Source organism: Chiloscyllium plagiosum, unplaced genomic scaffold (genome assembly GCF_037043375.1).
Source record: "Chiloscyllium plagiosum isolate Xiang-an unplaced genomic scaffold, Cpla_swu_hap1 HiC_scaffold_2, whole genome shotgun sequence".
In the NCBI taxonomy this organism is placed as follows: Eukaryota; Metazoa; Chordata; class Chondrichthyes; order Orectolobiformes; family Hemiscylliidae; genus Chiloscyllium; species Chiloscyllium plagiosum.
The window spans coordinates 55646671-55670009 of NW_028270140.1; the positions used below are offsets into that span (position 1 = coordinate 55646671).

At 42.1% G+C, this 23339-nt stretch overlaps 1 protein-coding gene across 18 annotated transcripts in view; it reads right to left on the bottom strand.

Annotated features, from left to right (window-relative positions):
* LOC122562011 (nuclear factor 1 B-type-like) overlaps positions 1-23339 on the bottom strand; it is a 637597-nt gene that overhangs the window by 107220 nt on the left and 507038 nt on the right. For all 18 annotated transcript variants that reach the window (XM_043714413.2, XM_043714404.2, XM_087996880.1 and 15 more), the window contains 2 exons: positions 20636-20750; positions 998-1113 (listed from right to left, as the gene is read on the bottom strand). In XM_043714413.2, the coding sequence (XP_043570348.2) occupies positions 998-1113; positions 20636-20750 (231 nt within the window). The remainder of the gene's footprint in view (positions 1-997; positions 1114-20635; positions 20751-23339) is intronic.

The window sequence follows — 23339 nt, forward strand, 5'->3', positions numbered from 1 at the left end:
CAGCAGGTCTGGCAGCAACTGTGGAGAGAAATTAGAGTTAACATTTCGGGTCTGGTAGCTATGAAAATGTTGGTTTTTATGCAGAGGATAGTATGGGGAGAGGGAATAAGGAGTAAATGATACAACCCAAAGAGAGAGAAGAACAGTTGGACAGACAAAGGAATAGATACTGGTTGTGTCTCAGTCATTATTTCATTTCATAGGAGGGTGAATAACTGTTAATGAAGACTGTTAATCACTAACAATGGTTGTATGTAATAGCAGACTGTGATAAGAAGGCCTGGTGTGTGGGGATGGGGGCTAGTACATACAAGAGTTCAAGTTCTGAAGTTATTGAACTTGATGTTGAGTGCAGAAGGCTGCAGGCTTCCCAAATGGAAAGTGAGGTGTTGCTCTTCCAGTTTATGCTGAGCTTTGCTGAAGCACTGCAGCGATCCTGAGACAGAGATATTGGCCAATTTTTGTGGGTAGAACATAGATATACTACGAAGAGGTCACCCAGTCTATGCTTTGTTTCCCCAATGTAGATAACGCCACATTGTGAACAGCAAATGCAGTAGACTAGATTTTGTGAAGTGCAGGTAAATCGCTGCTTCACCTGGAAGGTATGTTTGGGCTCTTGGATACTGAGGAGGGAGGAGGTAAATGGTCAAGTGTCACACAACTGTGATCACATTTATTGGACCAATATTCCACTGAAATAAATTAAATATTAGATGTGTCTTTGCTGTGCTGTACATTCAGGGCAAGAGGATTCTCACATGCTTCAATACTGGCCTGTCACCCCTTACTGTGCAGCAAGCCTGTAACTTGGCCTTCTAATAATAGTGCATGGAGTGGAGATGGGATTGTACTGGAACACACTGTCTATAAAAACCCCAGATATAAAATTCAGCTCAATCATTACATTTAATATTTCTCCATTCCATTTATTTATGCAGATGTTTCAAACATTAGCGATGTACATTAAACTTCATTGCTCACTCCAAGAACTGACCTTGATCTCTTTCATGCCACGTTCGGCTGACGCTGGTTGGTGAGCTGGGAGAAGGGTAGAATTCTGTTGGGCTGGTGTCTATGGTGTCATCAATAGGAATCGTCTTAGGCCGTTTGCTGGCAAATAAATACATAATTCAGCTTAAAGTTTGAAGCTAAACTCATCAATCTAAGAATCATTTGTACTTACTTCCCAAAATTCATGCTTAATCAAAACCATATTTTTCAAGAAATTAATTGTTACTCTCTATAGTACCTTTAAAGGGAAAGAATTGTCACAGTGTTATAAAGCAAAATATCTCTATAGATACTGGTTGTGTCTCAGTCATTATTTCATTTGATGTCTTATGTTCTTAAATGGTTGAACAAAGCCAGTCTGGAAACATGACTTGCAGGTGTTGGTGTTGGACTGGGGTGGACAAACTTAAAAATTGCACAACACACACACACACACCTCACTCACTCTCTCTCATATGCGCATACATAAACCCACCCCACCCCACACTCTCATCGACACACGCACCCTCTCATACATACCCATCACACACATACACAAACACACACTCTATCACATGCACTCGCACCCATACGCGCACACTCACATGCACTCTCAATCTGTCTCAATATGTGTCAACATGTGCACACATATAAGCTTATGGGGTGAATTTGATTTTGCAGAATGACATTTTATTTTGCTCAAAAACTGCATGAATCTATGTAAGAAAATACAGAGGATTTGTCAGTCTGTCATACCATTGGGACACAGACAGACTTCACACCTATTGTTTAAAACCTGAGCTGTCTTGAGAATGTAATTTTAAAGAAGCTCTGGGATTTACATATCAAAGGACAGAAACCAGCATGTCCCATGATGAAAGTTTTAATCTAGGATTGTTTACTGTATCATATCTCCATGACAGTGGGCTCCTTTGGCTATAAATTCTGCGAGCATGATCTTATTCTCCACACCATCCGATGAAGGAGTGGCGCTCCAAAACCTAGTGCTTCCAAATAAATCTGTTGGACTGTAATCTGGTGTTGTGAGAGTCTGGAAACAGGTAGTTTTGCAGAACGCCCTTGTTTTGACTCCATGAAGTCTTTTTTTCCTTGTGGCAAAGCCATTCACAATGTCTGAACAGCAATACTTCATGATGTCCAAGTGAGAGTTCCTCGCAAAATGTTTGCTCCTATTCACAAGTTCAAATATAATATACTGCAACATAAGGTAACATACAAACATTACTCAGTATTTCCTCTGTATATCTAACACTGGCTTACAAAAAACAAAACTCAGCGTTAGACGCTCATATTATCCTGAGGACCTGCTAGGGTTACAAGAAATACAGTGTATTAAAAAAAATTGTTTTCTTAGATTGATTCTTTTTTAAACAAATTATGTTCATTTAGTTTAAAAAAAATCAATGTCAATTCTCTCCCAGCTTCAGCTTGTTCACAACTGGTTTGTATGTTTAATAGGGTTTAACCATATTCCAATGCATCAAATATTCCACAATATTAAACACTACTTTGAAAATACAATTACAAATACTTTGAATGACACATTTAGTTGCAGATTAAAATGGTATCATATGATATGCTTTATTTCTAGGCTGCTTTAAAAAAGGTGATGTATTATTACAATGAAGGTGCAAAATTTGGATTAATTTTACAGCGCCAGTCAGGGCCATCAGTTAGGGCACAAGCATCCACAAACAATGTGGACTGATTCAATTAAGAAACGGGAGACACTCAAACAATGCACAGGATAACCTTTTTGCAGAACATACACAAAATTTTAACTCTTTCTGAAAAGACAATATCAAGTCCCTGAAATGCAATTATTACAGGAATACAATTGTCAGCGCACCTGAAGCCACTGTGCTGTGGCCCTTGCCTTTTGAGTAACATTAAGTTGTAATTAATAATAAGAGCATTGATAAATGGTACTCATTTGAACTTCAGTGGAGAAGCACCTGTACTAGCCAGTGTTGGCTCCCAAAATGTGTAAGAAAGACACCGCTTGAATATTGCAAACGGACTCTGAGTTTTGTTACAAGAGTTTTTCTTGGACCTTTCATTTGAAGGACAAAGGATGCAGACACCAAAGGGGAACTGGAATGATTCACAGTACATTTCAATTCAGATAAACCACAACTCTGTCCTGGCCCAGGAAGTGTCAGGCATATTTGAAATCCTAGACTCCAGGCAATAGTTCAAAGGATAATAAGGTGGAAACATTATATTGTAATTTATTATGATTACATTCAGTATCAGTGGCAAGAAATGAGTTTGGCGAAAGTGAGAAATGCAGATGCTGGGGACATTAGAGTTGAGAGTGTGGTGCTGGAAAAGCACAGGTCAGTCAGCATCCGAGGAGCAGGAAAATCGACGTTTCGGGCAAAAACCCTTCATAAAGAATGAGTTTGGTCCAGTGACAACTATGCCCCAACTGTCTTACTCAGAGATGACCAGTAGAGAGAAACTTGAGTGGGGACTGGAGATATCCCTAACATCCCTGAGGAATTTGGTTGACAAAAATAAGAAATACACAAAAGGATAAGTAACGAATTTACCAAATCAGTAAAAATGGTGGGACAATCAGGAGAAAACAAAATGATTAGACATGGATCCTCATGTTATGACAACAGAGTGTATGAGTGTAACTAAAGTGTAGGAGGAGAAAGTGAGGTCTGCAGATGCTGGAGATCAGAGCTGGAAAAGCGCAGCAGGTCAGGCAGCATCCAGGGAACAGGAGAATCGACGTTTCGGGCATAAGCCCTTCTTCAGGAATGAGGAAGGCTTATGCCCAAAACGTCGATTCTCCTGTTCCCTGGATGCTGCCTGACCTGCTGCGCTTTTCCAGCAACACATAACTAAAGTGTAGGCCAACAAACCACAAAATGAAAAGTTAAAATGCAAGAAATGTCATGTCAGTTTTGCCAGCACTAACACAGCCACCAGTGGCTCCACAATGCTCATTTGGGAAAGGTCAGAAAGGAAAATAGGCAATAGACACAGACTGAAGTAAACTTTCCCATCTTGTTGGAGATCAGAGTTGAAAAGTGTGGTGCTGGAAAAGCTGAGCCAGTCAGGCAGCATCCAAGGAGCAGGACAGTTGACGTTTCGGGCATAAACTCATCAGGAATGAGAGGGTGGCCAAAGGGGGCTGAGAGATAAATGGGAAAGGGGTGGGGCTGGGGAGAAGGTAGCTGGGAATGCGATAGGTAGATGAAGGTGGGGGTGAAGGTGATTGGTTGAAGAGGAGGGTGGAGTGGATAGATGGGAAGGAAGATAGACAGGTCAGACTCTTGAACTGCCTACCTGTGCATCTTCCTTCCCACCTATCCATTCCACACTCCTCTCCGACCTATCATCTTCACCCCCACCTTCATATACCTGATGAAGAGCTTATGCTTGAAACATTGACTCTCCTACTCCTCAGATGTTGCCTTTTCCAGCATCACTCTTTTCCCATCTTGTGTTTGGCTATCCTGATTGGATCCATAATATACTATAATTCAGAGTGTCCACTGTATCATCTCAGCATTGTGTTTGATAATATTAAAATTTATACATTTGTTTGCAGTCAAGCATGAATATTTACAAGGTGAGAGAATATGAGGACTGCAGATGCTGGAGATCAGAGCTGAAAATGTGTTGCTGGAAAAGCGCAGCAGGTCAGGCAGCATCCAAGGAACAGGAGAATCGACGTTTCGGGCATCAGCCCTTCTTCAGGAAGCCTGAAGAAGGGCTGATGCCCGAAACGTCGATTCTCCTGTTCCTTGGATGCTGCCTGACCTGCTACGCTTTTCCAGCAACACATTTTCAGCTATTTACAAGATGAGACAATGACGTACAAAGCACTCAAAATATCCATTCAATTAAACAATCAGTAAAAAGGGACAGGTCATACAGTTATACAGCATGGTAAAAGACTCTTCAGTCCAACTCATTTGCACTGGTCACACATCCCAACCTCATCTAGTCACACATCCCAACCTCATCTAATCTCACTTTTTTCATTTATTTGTGAAATGTGGGCATCGCTGGTGGGCCAGCATTTGTTGCCCATCCTTAGCTGCCCTTGAGAAGGTTGTGGTGAGCTGCCTTCTTGAACCACTGCAATCCACTGAGGGATGACCCATAATGCCATTAGGGAGGGAATTCCAGGATTTTGACTCCGTGACAGTGAGGAATGGCAATATATTTCACAGTCAGTATGGTGAATGACTTGTAGGGGAATTTGAAGGTGTTGCCATGTATCTGCTGCCCTTGTCCTTCAGAATGGAAGGTGCTGTCTGAGGATCGTTTGTGAATTTCTGCAATGCATCTTGTAAATAGTACACATTGGTGCTACTGAGCATTGGTGGTGAAGAGAGTGGATGCTTGTGGATGTGATAGCAATCAAGAGGGCTGTTTTGGCTGGATTTTTCTTGAGTGTTGTTGGAGCTACATTCATCCATGCAAGTGAGCAATATTCCACCATACTCGTGACTTGGGTCTTGCAGACGGTGGAATCAGGAGGTGAGTTATTTGGGAATCAGGAGGTGAGTTACTTGCTGCAGTATTCCTAGCCTTTGACCTGCTCTTGTAGCCACTGTGTTTATGTTGTGAGTCCAGTTGAGTTTCTGGTAAATGGTAACCACAGGATGTTGATAATGGAGCGTTCGAGGATGGTAACGCTATTGAATGTTAAGGTGCAGTGGTTAGATTGTCTCTTATCGGTGATAGTCACAGCCTAGCATTTTTGTGGTGTTAATGTTACTTGCCACTTGTCAGCCCTAGATTTGTCTGGATCCTGTTATATTTGAACAGGGACTGCTTTAGTATCTGAGGAATTGCAAATGATGCAGAACATCGGTGAACATCTCACTTCTGAAGTTATGATGAAGGGAACATCATTGATGAAGTGGCTGAAGGTGGTTGGGCCGAGGACAGTACCCTAAGGAACTCCTGCAGAGATGTCCTGGAGCTGAGGTAGCTGACTTCCAAAAGCCACAATCTTCTTCCAATGTGTCAGGTATGACCTCACCTCTTAAATTCAGCTCTTTTATCCACATTTAAACCAAGGCTGTAATGAGCTCAGGAGCTGAGTGGCCCTGGTGGTACCCAAACTGAGCACCACTGAGCAGGTTAAAAAAAAACATACTGGAGATCACAGCAGGTCAGGCTTCCCATATTCAGTCATTTTAAGACCGCATCCTGTTTGCCTGCACACTTGTCCGTCTTTGGCCTGCTGCAAAACTCCAGCAAATCACAGAACAAACTGGAGGAACAATATCTGATCTTCAGACTAGACTCTTTTTGAATTTAATATTGAGTTCAGTACCTTAAGATTGTGAACCCACTCCTATTCCTTCTCTTTCTTTTAGCTTTACAGGTTGTATTCTCTGTCACCACATTCTCTCTCTCCTCCCTCAACTCTATTGTAACTCTCTGTTCTTTCCTGTCTAGCAGTTAGATACAGCATTGTTCTGCCATTCTCACATTCCAATTACTTTATCTGCACTCTCAACATCCCCTCTCCCCCAGCACCGCACCTCTCCCCCACAACTATTGCATTAAGGCTGACCCGCCACATTTCACGTCAGCTCAGAAGAAGATTCATCCAGACTCAAAACTTTAGTTTGCATACTTAGTTTTCAGGACAGGTTCCAACATCTTCAGTAATTTGCTTCTATCACTGAGCAGGTTATTGAGTGGGCGCTGCTTGATAGTACTGTTGATGTCATCTTCCAATACTTTATTGATGATTGAGAGTAGACTGATGGGATAGTAGTTGGCCTGGTTAGATTAATCCTGGTGTTTATGTACAGGACATACCTGGGCAATTTTCCACATTGTCAGATAGATGCCAGTATTGTAACTGTACTGGATTGGCTTGGCTAGGGAAGTGGCAGGTTCTGGAGCACAAGTCTTCAGTATCATTGCCAGAATGTTATCAGGGCCCATTGCCTTTGCATTATTCAGTGACTCCAACTCTTTCTTGATATCACATGGAGTGAATTGAATTGGCTAAACACTGATATCTGTATGCTGGGGATTACTGGATGAGGCTGGGATGGATCATCCACTCAGCATTTCTGTCTGAAGATGGCTGCAAAACCTTCAGCCTTATCTTTTGCACTGATGTACTGGGAACTTTCATCATTTGTGGAACCTCTTCCTCCATGAGTTAATTGTCCGCCACCATTCACAATTGGATGAGCTTAGATTTGATCAGTTGGTTGTAGAACATAGAACATAGAACAGTACAGCACAGAACAGGCCCTTCAGCCCACGATGTGCCGACCACTGATCCTCAAATTTCTGTGACCATATGCAAGTCCAGTAGTCTCTTAAATGTCCCCAATGACCTTGCTTCCACAACTGCTGTTGGCAACGCATTCCATGCTCTCACAACTCTGTGTAAAGAACCCGCCTCTGACATCCCCTCTATACTTTCCTCCAACCAGCTTAAAACTATGACCCCTCGTGTTAGTCATTTCTGCCCTGGGAAATAGTTTCTGGCTACTGACTCTATCTATGCCTCGCATTATCTTGTATACCTCAATTAGGTCCCCTCTCCTCCTCCTTTTCTCTAATGGAAGAAGTCCGAGCTCAGTCAACCTCTCCTCATAAGATAAGCCCTCCAGTCCAGGCAGCATCCTGGTAAACCTCCTCTGAACCCTCTCCAAAGCATCCACATCTTTCTTATAATAGGGCGACCAGAACTGGACGCAGTGGTCCAAGTGCGGTCCAACCAAAGTTTTATAGAGCTGCAACAAGATCTCACGACTCTTAAACTCAATCGCCCTGTTAATGAAAGCCAAAACACCATATGCTTTCGTAACAACCCTGTCCACTTGGGTGGCCATTTTAAGGGATCTATGTACATGCACACCAAGATTCCTCTGATCATCCACATTGCCAAGAATCCTATCCTTAATCCTGTACTCAGCTTTCAAATTCGACCTTCCAAAATGCATCACCTCACATTTATCCAGGTTGAACTCCATCTGCCACCTCTCAGCCCATCTCTGCATCCTGTCAATGCCCTGCTGCAGCCTACAACAGCCCTCTATATGGTCAACGACACCTCCAACCTTTGTGTCATCTGCAAACTTGCTGACCCATCCTTCAATCCCCTCATCCAAGTCATTAATAATAATTACAAACAATAGAGGCCCAAGGACAGAGCCCTGTGGAACACCACTCACCACAGACTTCCAGGCAGAATATTTTCCTTCTACTACCACTCGCTGTCTTCTGTTGGCCAGCCAATTCTGTATCCAGGCAGTTATGTTCCCCTGAATCCCATTCCTCCTAACCTTCTGAATAAGCCTACAATGGGGAACCTTATCAAATGCTTTGCTGAAGTCCATATACACCACATCCACAGCTCAACCCTCATCAACTTTTCTAGTCACATCCTCAAAGAACTCGATAAGGTTTGTGAGGCATGACCTGCCCCTCACAAAGCCGTGTTGACTGCATTTAATCAAGCCATGCTCTTCCAGATGGTCATAAATCCTATCCCTCAGAATCCTTTCTAACACCTTACAGATGACAGACTTGAGACTTACTGGTCTGTAATTGCTGGGGATTTCCCTATTTCCTTTCTTGAAGAGAGGAATTACATTTGCCTCCCTCCAGTCCTCAGGTACGACTCCAGTGGACAGCGAGTATTAAAAGATCTTCGCAAGTGGCGAAGCAATTGCATTTCTCATTTCCCAAAGCAGCCGAGGACAAATCTGGTCCGGGCCTGGCGACGTGTCAATCTTAATGTTTGACAAAATTTTCAGCACATCAGCTTCCTCTATCTCTATCCATTTCAGCATGCACACCTGCTCTTCAAAGGTTTCGTTCACTACAAAGTTTGTTTCTTTTGTAAAGACAGAAGCAAAAAACTCATTTAGGGCTTCCCCTACCTCCTCAGACTCCACACACAAATTCCCTATGCTATCCCTGATCGGCCCTACTCTTTCTTTGACCATTCTCTTATTCCTCACGTAAGTGTAAAATGCCTTTGTGTTCTCCCTAATTCGTTCTGCCAAGCCTTTCTTGTGCCCCCTCCTGGCTCTCCTCAGACCATTTTTAAGCTCCTTCCTCGCCTGCCTGTAATCCTGTAGAGCTGAGCTTGACCCTAGCTTCCTCCACCTTATGTAAGCTACCTTCTTCCTTTTGACGAGAAGCTTCACGGCTCTCGTTATCCAAGGTTCCTTTATCTTACCACTTCTTGCCTGTCTCAGAGGGACATATTTATTCATCACTTGCAACAACTGTTCCTTAAACAGTCTCCACATGTCTATAGTGCCTTTACCATGGAGCAATTGCTCCCAATCCATGTTTCCTAACTCATGTCTAATCGCATCATAGTTTCCTCTTCCCCAATTAAATATCCTCCCATTTTGCCTAATCCTCTCCTTCTCCATAGCTATGTAGAATGTGAGGCAGTTGTGGTCACTATCACCAAAATGCTCTCCCACCACAAGATCTGATACCTGCCCCGGCTCGTTTCTGAGCACTAAGTCTAGAATGGCCTCTCCCCTCGTCGGCCTGTCAACGTACTGAGTTAGGAAACCCTCCTGAACACACCTTACAAAAACAGCTCCATTCAAATCTTTTGCTCAAAGGAGGTTCCAATCAATATTGGGAAAGTTAAAGTCACCCATTACAACAACCCTACTACGTCCACACTTTTCCAAAATCTGCCGACCTATGCTTTCTTCCATCTCCCTGCTGCTATTGGGGGGCCCGTAGTAAACCCCTAACGAGGTGACTGCTCCCTTGCTGTTCCTAATTTCCACCCATACTGACTCGGTAGGCAGATCTTCCTCGACAATGGAAGCTTCTGTAGCTGTGATACCCTCTCTGATTAGTAGTGCTACACCCCCTCCTCTTTATCCCCCCTCCCTATTCTTTTTAAATGCTCTAAACCCTGGAACATCCAGCAACCATTCCAGCCCCTGAGAAACCCATGTCTCTGTTATGGCCACAACATCATAGCACCAGGCACTGATCTATGCTCCAAGTTCGTCACTTTTATTCCTGATACTCCTTGCATTAAAGCAAACACACTTTAACTGATACCTTGGTTCCTTCCCAGGAAATTCCTTCCCACTAGCTGGTCTACCTCTTGCTATTGCCTCATCTGCATCAACTCTCACCTCTGGTATACAGCTCAGGTTCTCACCCCCCTACCATACTAGTTTAAACCCTCTCGAACTACTCGAGCAAACCTTCCACCCAGGACATTGGTCCCCTTCCAGTTCAGATGCAACCCGTCCTTCTTGTACAGGTCCCACCTTCCCTGGAAAGCATCCCAATTATCTACATATCTGAAGCCCTCCCTCCTACACTAGCTGCGCAGCCACGTGGTAAGCTGCGCCCGCTCCCTGTTCCTTGCCTCGCTATCTCGTGGCACTGGTAGTAAACTAGAGAACACTACTCTGTTCGTCCTGCTTTGCAGCTTCAATCCTAACTCCCTGAAATCACTTTGTATATCTTCGATCCTTTTCCTGGCTATATTATTAGTGCCAATATATAACAAGATTTCTGGCTGTTCGCCCTCCCCTTTTAGAACCTTATACACCTGATCGGAGACGTCCCGGACCCTGGCACCAGGGAGGCAACATACCTTCCGGGAATCCCGATCCTGACCACAAAATCTCCTGTCAATTCCCCTGACTATTGAGTCCCCTACCACGAGTACTTTTCTATTCTGCCCCCTTACCTTCTTAGCCACAGTGTCAGGCTCAGTGCCAGAGAACTGACTGCTATGGCTTTCCTCTGATAGGTCATCCCCCCAGCAGTATCCAAAACGGTATACTTATTGCTGAGGGGAATGTCCGCAGGGGATCTCTGCACTGTCTGACTGTCCCCTTTCCTCCCCCTAACTGTAACCCATTTATCCTTGTCCTGAGCCTTAGGAGTGACCAACTCCCAGTAACTTCTCTCAATTACCCCCTCAGCCTCGAATGATCCGTAGTTCATCCAGCTCCAGCTCCAATTCCCTAACACGGTTTTCAAGGAGCTGGAGTTGGGTGCACTTCCCACAGATGTAGCCAGCGGAGATGTGTGCCATGTCTTCCACCTGCCACATTCTGCAGGATTGTGTGATCGCTTACCTCTGTTTATCACTTGCTGCTTTTGCTGTTTGGCACACAAGCAGTCCTGCTTGGTAGTTTCACCAGGTTAACAACTTCACATTCCTGCTGCTACTCCTGGCAAGCACTCCTGAACTCTCCATTGAAATATTTGAAGTAATTTTATTTTATTTTTTATAAGATCTGCAACTGTCACAAAATCAGAGTAGTGAAACTAGCATTTCAGAGGCTACTTAAAACAAATCTTTATAATACTATATTATCCTACAGCTATATATTTCACTCCCAAAAACACTATACAGATCTAATATGGATAGAATATGGATGATCCTAACAACAGAGCTGTTTATAGTGCTCATAATTTATCATAGCAGTCTCATAAAAGAAAATTTAAAAAAATTAAAACACCTAATTCTGCACCTGTAACTGTATTATGTTTATTTTGTACTTTTAAAATAAGGTCTGGAACAAACTGCCAGAGTCAATTTCTGGACACCAACAAGAAAACTTAGCAATTTGATCAATTGCATGCAGTGTTCTACAAATGATCTTTGAACACATGCAAATTGTGTTTGCTCAGTAACAGAGTCCTATGAACTCTCAAAAACAACATGCAAATGTCCCACCTCCTGATAACCTCAAGCACTTTATCAAGAACTTTTAAACATACAAATTATAGATCACTCCTGATAACTGTATTTAATTCAAATAATTTTTGGTGTATTTTGATACAACATAAGCTGCTCTTTTAAAAAAAGAAAAAGTCTAGTTTGAGAAAATTGTATGCGATTTGAAAGGAACAATGACTGAACGAGGAGAAAATAAACACACAGATAGAAAAAAGAAAATGCAAGGGTAAACAGGCTTTAGACAAAAATATAACCATCTGAAGTAGTATCTCAGCTATAACAAAAGATCGGTTGGGGTTGGCACACATGATCTCCTACATCAGGCATTACCTGAGCTTTGGGCGATCACCAAACATGACTGTGGGTTAACTGATACCTCACCAGTGCTGATCCAGGATTATTATAACAGGCTTACAAAGAATGCTCCATAAAGCTAGAGGCCATGAAGGCCATGGAAGGAATTCTACAAAAGAACATTGTAGATCAGAAAATCCTGAGGCCAATCACTAATTTCCCAGTATGGCCAGTCAAAAAGGCCAATGGGTCATATCAATTAACAATGGACTACTCAGCACTCCATAAGGTAATGCCATGGGAACAACCAATAGTGGCAAATCTCATGAGTATCTTTAATTGAGTGAAACTCAAACATAAAATATTTACTGTTTTAAATTGAGCTAATGGATTCTGGTTGATACCACTAGACCAAAAACCTCAAGAAAAATTCAATTTTACTGTAGAGGGAAGGCAGTATACCTGTCAAAGGGTCCCACAGGGACTCCACAATAGTCCAGGTTGCTGATTTAATGATTTACAGCCAATATTACAATCTAAAGGCGATATTTTAATAGCATCAGAGTCAGAAAGGAGCCACACCAGAGCTCACTTGTGGTCTTTAAGACACTGAAAAATGTTGGATTTAAGATATACCCTAAAAAGGCACAAGTAGGACAGTCATGTATTAGGTACAAGGACACAAGATCTGTCAGGGAGAAAAGGTCTTAGCACAGGACAGGAAAATGGCCACTGCAGACATGTTTCCCCATAACAGTAATGGAGGGGGTGGGGGCGGGGTTGGGATCTGAAACATTATGGGGCTGTGTAACTGTCCTGCCACAACTTCCGACTCCAGTTTACAGGAACTGCAGCACCAAAACAGATGTTAGTAAAGTGGAAAAACTCATGACAGAAAAAGGTCAAATGGGGACCAGAATCAGAGACAGCTTATGCAAAAGTGAAGGCTAGTGTCATAACAGCACCAGCCTTCAATTCCTGGCTGTTCCACATTTACAGCAGTACAAATGGGTTTGCTTACATAACACACTGGTCGCACAACAGTGAGAAGAGAATACAAGACCTGTGGTATATTTTTTCCCCACAGCAATCATCTGTAGTGAAGGGACTGGTGAGGTGTGTGTCTGCACTAGAATGCATGCAATCTGGATGTGTAAACTGTCACTACATATATCAAATGGTGTGATGCTGGAAAAGCACAGCCAGTCAGACAGCATCTGAGGAGCAGGAGCATAAGTTCTTCATCAGGGATGAGGGGGGTGGCCCGGGGGGATGGGGGAAAGTAGCTGAGAATGCAATAGGTTGATGAAGGTGATAGGTCAGAGGGGAGGGTGGAGTAGATAGGTTGGAAGGAAGATGGACAGGCAGGACAGTTCAAGAGGGCGATGCCAAGTTGGAAGGTTGGATCTGGGATAAGGTGGGGGGATGGGAAATGAGGAAACTAGTGAAATCCACATTGATCCCATGAGGTCGGTGGTCTCAAGGCAAAAGATGAGGCACTCTTCCTCCAGGCATGGGGTGGCTACAGTTTGGCAATGGAGGACTTGCATGTAATTGGCGGAGTGTGAGTAGGAGTTAAAATGTTTGGCCACAGGGCGGTAAGGTTGCTTAGTGCGTGTGTCCCAGAGATGTTCTCTGAAATGATCCACAAATTGGCATCCTGTTTCCCAATGTAGAGAAGACCACATTGAGAACAACGGACACAGTAGATGTATGTGAAAGTACAGATAAATCTCTGTCGGATGTGGAAGGATCCTTTGGTGAGGTGGGAGATGTGGGAGCAGGTTTTGCACTTCTTGCAGTGTCAGGGGAAGGTGCCAGGAGTGAAGGGTGGGCTGGTGTGGGGCACAGACCTAAAAAGGGAGTTGGATAGGGGTGGGGAGGGAAATATAATCCCCAATGGTGGGATCTGTTTTTTGGTAGTGGAAATGGCGGAGGATGACGTGATGTATCCATCTATCTAGAGGTTAGTGGAGTGGAAGGTGAGGACTGGGGAGTTCTGTCCTTGTTGCATTTGGAGGGGTAGGGGTCAAGGGTGAAAGTGTGGGAAGTGGGGGACATGTGCTGAAGGGCATTGTCGACCATCTAGGAGGGGAAATTGCAGTCTTTGAAGGAGGAGGCCATCTGGGATGTTCTATGGTGGAATTAATCCTTCTGGGAGCAGTTGTGGCATGGTGGCTCAGTGGTTAGATGAGGAAGGTTAGATGGGTTGCCATGTTAAATTGCCTGTAGTGTCCAGTGATGTGTAGGTTAGCTGCATTAGTCAGGGTACGTAGAGTAATAGGGTAGGGGAATGGGGTCTGGGTGGATTACTCTTCGGGAGGGTCAGTGTGGGTTTGTTGGGCCGAAGGGCCTGTTTCCACACTGTCGGGATTCTATTCTGTGATTGCAGCAGAGGTGGAGGAAATGGGAATTAGGGATAGCATTTTTACAGGAGGCAGGGTGGGAGGAGGTGTAGTCCAGGTAGCTGTGGGAGTTGGTGGGTTTGAAGTAAATGTTTGTGTTGAGTCAGTCGCCGGAAGTGAAAATTGTTCAGGAAGGGGAGGGCGGTGTCCAGGTGAATTGACTGTTGGGCTGGAACTTGTTCGTGAAGTGAAGTTCACCCTCCTCATGGGAGCACGAGGTGGCACCAATAGTCATCAATGTAGGGTGGAAAAGGCGCGGAATGGTGCCAGTGTAGCTGCAGAAGATGGACTGTTCCACATACCCGACAAAGAGGCAGGCATAGCTGGGGCCCATGTAGGTGCCTATGGCTACCCCTTTAGTCTGGAGGAAGCGGGACAAATAATACTGTGCACGCAGCATAATTTAGTAGCATTATTAAACACCAGAAATTGAAAGTAGTATTTGACTCTAGATGAGCTGTATGGGAAGTTATGTTACTACCCAAAGACAAGATGGTATAGATGTTAAAAAATACAAAAGCTAACCAGCAGATAAAATGATATCTGAAAGGGAACCATAACAGTGTCAAATGTCAGACCAAGATATGGAGCAAGGGCAAGGGTTGGGGTGGGGAAAATGTGGGTAATCTCAGATGAACTGCTTTGAGTTCTATGTTGATGAATCTAGAAGGAACACACTTTACAGACAGTATTTTGAAAATAATATGTGATCTGCTCTGGGTGAAACAGAAATTCCAAATTTCTTACTATGCACAAAGCTCAGGAATTGTAAAGCATATGAACCCCATCTTAAAAAGATGCTATTGGAAGGTAATTAGAGTTACTATTTGGGGATAGGTGAACGTGCTCCCCTGCATTTCAATGTGACTGAGGACTATCCCTAATAGGACAATATTGTTAACCCCTTTTAGTTGATCACCAGAAGGGTTATACACCTGCCTGAAGGCATAGCTGCTGGAAACGAGGACATATGACCCATAAGAAATAATTTTTTAAAAATTAAATAATTAAAAGGATAGCCAAAGAATTACAACAGGAAATGAAGGACCAACAGATGACTAAGGATTTGGACGAGATGACGAAAGGAAAACTCATTTCACCACCAGCTAAAGTCAGGGATGTGGTGTTTATTCAGCTCATCCCTAGCCAACCACACTTTGTCCCAAAATGGACTGGAGCATAAAAAATTATTTTGACCAGATATTTATGTGCCTGTGTTGACATGATAGTAAAAGGTAGATGGAAACATTGGTCGCACTTTAAAAAGTATGATGTAAGTAAGGAAGACTGAAGTAGAGGGCAAAAGGGCGAAAATGAAAATAACTAGTTTGTGCTCTGTTAGCCATGTAGTTTAGGATTCATTCCCTATCTGGAGGAGTGGTCATCTGAAGGACCAAAGGACCAACTTCAAATATGGGAGGGTCACCTTTGTCAGTGAACAAGGAGGGATTAAGTGGAGAAAGCTATCCCAAAGAAACAACAAAACTCCTTATGATTATCAAAAGTATGTTTAATTACAGAAATAACAATAACGAGCTAACCTTTGTGCCAAAAAAAGAGGGTTGGTGTCAAAAACCATTATCAGGATTCTGGCTGATGCAACAAATGCACACAGAATATAAACTATGAAGCAGCCCTCAACATGGGTTCATATTACAAAAATGTCAGCAATAGATATTTTGTAAAAGAAGCTTTACATAACACAACAGAAAGATTGATGCCCTTCAAATGTGGCACTGAGCTTATGCATTTACCCTCAAGTGATGAAGAGGGCCCGAGGAAGAGCTTAGATGTGGAATGGAACACCGATTGGAAAAATGAGAATCCAATATGCTTCCAGATCAGCAATGGTGATGATGGACACAGCATATGTGCAATAGATCTAGATACAACATGTGAGGGATTTTTTACAATTAACCTTTATACCTTGAGACTGCAGGAACAAGGGTCAATGTCCCAGTGACGAGGATGGTAGATACATGATATTGAACCCTAAGGTCTAAGCAAGGTTTAAACAGAATTGACTACAATGGCAGATTCCTGGACCAATACCATTATGCTGTCACAACAACATCTTGGAAGAAGGGCTTATGCCCGAAACGTTGATTCTCCTGTTCCTTTAATGCTGCCTGACCTGCTGCGCTTTTCCAGCAACACATTTTTAAGCTCTGATCTCCAGCATCTGCAGTCCTCACTTTCTCCAACAACATCTCGGAGACTATTTTACCTGCTCGTGGCTCATGGGCAACAAAACAGACTGGTACTGTATACAGATGGTGAAGCGTTATATGATGTTAAATATGAAATGATATCTGCAGATGTGAACTTGTCAGGGATGCAAATGACTGAGTATTGCAGAAATCATAACCCCTATAAAAATTATACAAATGATTGAGTAAAGCTGTGATTAATCAGGAGGCCAATGTCACGGGCACAACTAGATTTAAGGGACATGCAGCTTTCCACCGCCAGTAGAGTCCTACAGCATGAAAACATACCTTTCAGTCCAACCAATCCATGCCACACATAATCCCAAACTAAACTAGTCCCACTTGCTTGTTCCTGGCCGATATCTCTCCAAACCTTTTCTATTCATGTACCTATCCAAATGTCTTTAAAATGTTGTAATTATACCTGCATCCACCACTTCCCCTGGAAGTTCATCCCACAAGCGAACCACCCTCTGTGTAAAAACATTGCCTCTCATGTGTTTTTAAATCTTTCTCACCTCTCACCTTTAAAATATAGTCCCTAATCTTGAAATTCTCCATCCAAGGGAAAAGACAACTACCATTAACTTGATCTACACCTCTCATTATTTTTAAGATTTCTGTCAGATTGCTTCTCAACCACCCACACTTCAGTGAAAAATATCCCAGCCTATCCAGCCTTCTTTTATAACTCTAATCTTTCATCTCTGGCAACATCCAGGTAAATCTCTTCTGAACTCTCTTCAGCTTAATATCTGGCCCTGATTCAAAGTCACTGACGTAGTGGATTGGATTAACTGTATCCAATTGTGGGGAATGTCCAAGAACCCAGGTGTCTTGACATCGAAAGGAATGACCAGGGCTAACCTGGTAATTCAGAGGTGCACTATGAATCAATGTGATCGATATGGTACTGGCAATCTCCTCAGTCATAGCAGACACTGGTTTAGATCTTCAGTACTGTCTGAAGATTGTTGGGTTAATCTGGGTCAGTGACTCACTTCAGTGTTATTCCATAGATATGTATGCCATGGGCAAGAACCAGAGCATACACAGACTACCATTCTACCGGTGCTGGAGAAATGGAAGTCTCACAATTTGCTCCCACCCAGTCAGAGTCAGGGTCTTGAATAAAAAAGGGTACAACTGAATCGAGGACTGCATTTTAGAAATTATCCACAGAGAAACCATACTCAGTTGCTTAGGATACAAGCAGAAAGGGGAATACTGCATAACAACTATTGAGGATACAAGGGGAAGGAGGAAAGCTGTGTAACAAGTACCGTTGAGTCATAAATTGTGTGGAAGTTTACTTTGCAACATCACCAACTACCAACATCCACTTTAGATCCTGATTCCCAGTACTATCAGACAAATGTAAGTGGTGAATGTACAAAAAAAAGGCATGTCCGAGTCAACACCTCTAACACACTCCGTGATACTCTACAGCAATATGAGGAATCAAACTAGGCTCCAATACCTTGTCTTCCTAAAGGTCTGACCAAGATTAAAAAGAGACCTTGTGAATTGTAATGCAACAGTGTTGTGTGTTACAAATAGAACTTTACGAAAAAAACTAATTCAGAAGAACACTTATGTGCCTGACAAGGTGGAAGCACTGGAACTGTAGGCTGAAAATACCCTGGATAAGAATAATCTTTCATGTACTCATTGCAGTACAGCCAGTGTTATCATTAGCATGGGAAATTGCAGCATGTTGCATATGTAAGAGGAAAACCCTTGATCACCAAACTAACAATGTTAAAAGAACAACAACAGTTGCTACGACTGGACTGAATGTCAATACAGCCCTAGCATCCTGTGTTGGTGGTCGCACACCACTTGGAAAGACAGGGATCAGGTATCAGGAAACTTAAAATCTGGGGAGAGGTCCGGGTGATGCCGTGGCCCATTAACCTCTCTCTGGTCACTACTCTGGAGTCATGACAGATCAATAGAATGCAGATTAATTGGAGATCTTATGCTAACAGTTATGCACCCAAATGGGGGGACTGAATGTGCAAAGTTCGACAATGCTAGTCAGGACTAGCAGCTAGGGTGTCAAACCATACCCAAGTAATGAAGCAGAGTTACTCAATTAAGATGGAGTTGTGGATAGTGAAAAAGGATGTTGTAGGCTACAGAGAGACATAGATAAGCTGCAGAGACGTGGTAAATGGAGTTTAATGCGGACAAGTGTGAGGTGATTCACTTTGGTCGGAGTAACCGGAATGCAAAGTACTGGGCTAATGGTAAGATTCTTGGTAGTTTAGATGAGCAGAGAGATCTCAGTGTCCAAGAACACAGACCTTGAAAGTTACCACCCAGGTTGACGGGGTTGTTAAGAAGGCATACAGTGTTTTAGCATTTATTAATAGAGGGATTGAGTTCCAGAACCATGAGGTTATGCTACAGCTTTACAAAACTCTGGTGCGGCTGCACTTGGAGTATTGTGTACAGTTCTGGTCACCACATTCTAAGAAGGATGTGGAAGCTTTGGAAAGGGTGCAGAGGAGATTTACTAGGATGTTGCCTGGTATGGAGGGAAGGTCTTACGAGGAAAGACTGAGGGACTTGAGGCTGTTTTTGTTGGAGAGAAGAAGGTTGAGAGGTGACTTAATAGAGACATATAAGATAATCAGAGGGTTAGATACGGTGGACCGGGAGAGCTTTTTTCCAAGTATGGTGACGGCGAGCACGAGGGGGCATAGCTTTAAACTGAGGGGTGATAGATATAGGACCAATATCAGAGGTAGTTTCTTTACTCAGAGAGTAGTAAGGGTATGGAATGCTTTGCCTGCAACGGTAGTAGATTCGCCAACTTTAAGTGCATTTAAGTCATCATGGAATAGTGTAGGTTAGATGGGCTTCAGCTTGGTATGACTGGTCAGCGCAACATCGAGGGCCGAAGGGCCTGTACTGTGCTGTAATGTTCTATGTTCTATGTAAATGCACAGGATTACCGTTTTTGCAGAATGCATACATATTTTTCACTGTCTCCAACAGGACAATACGAAGTCCCTGAAATGCAATTATTGTACAGGAACACAATTGTCAGCCCACCAGAAGCTACTGTGCTGTGACCTTTGCCTACTTAATTCCATTTAAATTGTAATGAAAACATATATAAATTATGTGCATTTGAACCTTGGTGGAGGAGCACCTGGACTGTCCAGTGTTGGCTCTCTGCAAGAGTAATAAAGACATGAGTTGAATATTGCAACTGGATTCCGAGTGCTGAAATATTACAATAGATTATTTCTCTGACCTTTCAATGCTATACGCTTTGTCCACAATTTTTAATCTCAACTTATGAATCCTTAATTTGGGACATCTTCGTTTTATGTGGTAGTTTAATCTTAAAGATCAGTTCTTAAAGATCTTAAAAATCACAATAATGTATTAGTTGGTAGCATATCTGGAGCATGGGAAATTGCAGCATGTTGCACATGTAAGAGGAAAACCCTTGATCACTAAACTAACATAACGTCAAAAGAACAATAACAGTTACTGCGACAGGCCAGAATATTAATACAGCCCTAGCATCCTGTGTTGGTGGTCGCACACCACTGGAAAGACAGGAGTCTCAGATATCAGGAAGCTTAAAATCTGGGGAGAGGTCCGGGTGATGCCATGGTCCATGGACCTCTCTCGGGTTCTTTCATCAAGGTTTGTGTACAATACTGTGTAATTTCACGTCTCATGTATCTTCACATCAGTCTTTTGATATCAGGCACAGACTCCTCAGGGATAGAATCTCTGTGGTGCAAGAACCCAAATTATTGGATTCTTACTGGGCTCTAAACTGAAAATAACTATTGATGGGTATGTTACATTTCAGAGTATTAAAGCAGTATTATAAATATAGAAAATGTACTGTGTACCCAAAATATTCCAATGTACATTACACTTTAGTGAACTCTCATTAAGAAACAGTAAGTACAAAATATTTGCTTGTTCTCAAGGCAATACTTCAGGCATTGATGATCAAATTATTAAGTGTAAACAATTACCTGCCTGGTGGAGAGGACAATGACCTCTGTAGTCCAGAGTTTATGTCATGGTAGAATGGTTGGCTTTGAATTTCTGCAAGGTTGTAACTAATCCCACTTCCTTGAGTAATAGCCGCTGAAAATACATAATGTATTTATTTGGTAAGACTACAAAATGCTTGAAATACAATTATTTATTGAAGGAGAAAGGTTAAAACAGACAATTACTGAATGATGACGAAAATTAAAAACTGCAATTTAATCATTAAAATTTTATAAAATAGTTTTTAAACATTCCTGGAAAATTTGCCGAAAATATGTTCATGTGTTAAAATATTTTCAGCTTTCTCTCTTCATTTCTGAAGGTTTTGGAAGCTCATACAATTGCAAAGGTAGTAGCAGTTCTCTCCAAGATCATTTTAAACTTCTATTATTCCAATTCCACTCTGCCTGGAAGTCTTCATATTAACTGCAGACACCAGAGAGTTCTGATAAAATTAAGTAAATCGTTACTTGCAAAAAGATTGACTCTTAAATATGTAGTCTAACTCAGAGTAACTACTAAATTGACCCTGTACTTATCTCATACACCCAAAGCTACCTCTTCTAGAGATCCCTTACATCTGCCAGACTAAACAAATCATTCCCCTCCACACACCCTACCCACCAACCCCCCTGACTTGGCATCTGCCCACCCACTGCATCCTGACTCAAAGCACCACCCTTATGCTAGACTCAAACTGATTCACACCCTCTACCCACCTGGCACTGCTCCCCCCTACTTGTCTAGCACCCTACAAAACTGCACCTTGCCCCCTACACATATGGCATCTTATCCCTGATATCCTATCTCTGCCCCAGCTGACATCCTACATACATGGCACCCTATCTAGTAAAGTACCCTATCTACCTGACACCTACCCACTACAGGTCTGGCATCCTATCCCTGCCACTCTATCCACTCACAGCTGAAACCCTACTTACATGGCCAACTACTCCCCCTACCCATATGGCACCCTACCCTCACAGAATAGTGAAAATGGGGTGTGGTTTGCCTTCCTCCAACAAGTACTAGAGAACTATGAGGACAGAGGTAGGGAAAATCTGGCTCTATATCTGACTAAAACAGAAATTTATAATAGTTTTACATTCTCTCTCTAGAGGACTCATTTACTTACTTTTTTCCTTTTAAATATCTGTAGAAACTTTTACTTATTGTTTTATCTTTCTGGTTAGCTTTCTCTAGTACTCCCATCCTTCTTTGCTATTCTTTAAGTTCCTTATGCATCTTTAAAATGATGCATAAGAAGTTCTTTAAATTATGTCCAATTCTCTGTCTTGACACTCAACTTGAAATGAAATATCTTTTCTCAATTTTGGACTATTTTTAAATTTCTTAGTTGGATTTTGTGTCTTTCCCTTGGAATCGTTTTTTTTTTCCTTTTCGCTAGAAGATACCTTTTCTGACAATTCTGAAATATCTCCTTCAATGTCCATCACTGTACCTATAATCTAATTTCCCAGTTCACTTTTGCCAACTCTGTCTTCATGTCCTCATAACTGCTCTTATTTAAGTTTAATACTAGTGTCAGGTCCTCTCTAAATTGAATGCGATATTCAATTATCTACTAGACTTTCACTTTTTCTGAAGTGTAGAGACCAGAATTGCATGCAGAACTAGGGACATGTAAGCAACTCTTGGACAGGCACATGGAAGATAATACAATGAAAGTTATGTAATGAGTCTGATCTTAGAGTAGGATAAAAGGCTGTCACAACATTGAGGGCCAAAGGGTCTGTACTGTGCTGAACTATGATCTATGTACTCGAGTTGTGACCTGATCAGGGCAGCATGAAGATTCTGTATGACTTCCTGGTGTTATTACATCAATATTTCTACTTATGAAATCCAAAATTGCAGACAACTCATAATCTTTCCTAAAAACAACCCCCAACTCCTCATTTCCATTCATACTCTTTAGAACTGTGCTATATCATTGATATTGCCTTCTTCCAAAGAATATCACCTTCTCTGCTAAATACCATTTACCAGGTTAAAGGAAGAATGAACATATCAAATGATAACTCTGCCTCAGTTTTCACCAACAGAGAAGAGTGTTAGTGGGAAAAAGGCAACAGGTATGAGTGATGATATTAAATATGATAAATATAGTCAAAGAAGCAGCTCTTAAGAATTTGCTTAAAGTAGGAAAGACAGCGATCAAATGCTGCTTTGAGTACTGAGCAAAATAACAGATACTTTGAAGGGACTGGATAGCTAACAAGTTAACAGCTGTTCCAAAATGGAAAAATTGATAATCTAGTTGACTAATGGCCAGTCAACTGAATGCTAAGACTGTAATAAGAGATCAAAATTAAGATTTGCTGAGAAATGCTTTTGCTGATTAATGATGAGAATGTGGCAGTATGGCTAGGAACTTGATAACAGGATACAAAGGAGACACTAGTAATGAATGTTTTTTGAAGTGGAATAGTCAGTGTTAGAACTCATTCTTTACAATATATAAGCAATCTGCAGTTGACTATGGTAATAACACTGCATTAAAAATTCAGATGGCACTTATACAGGCAGTTTTGTTTACTATACATAGGATCAGGTGCTACTTCGTCAGGATATGGGAAAGTTAATAAATTAACTTCAACTAGAATTCAGCCTTACAGGAAGTTGTGTGCTTGAACATTAGTACTTTTTGATAATTGACTT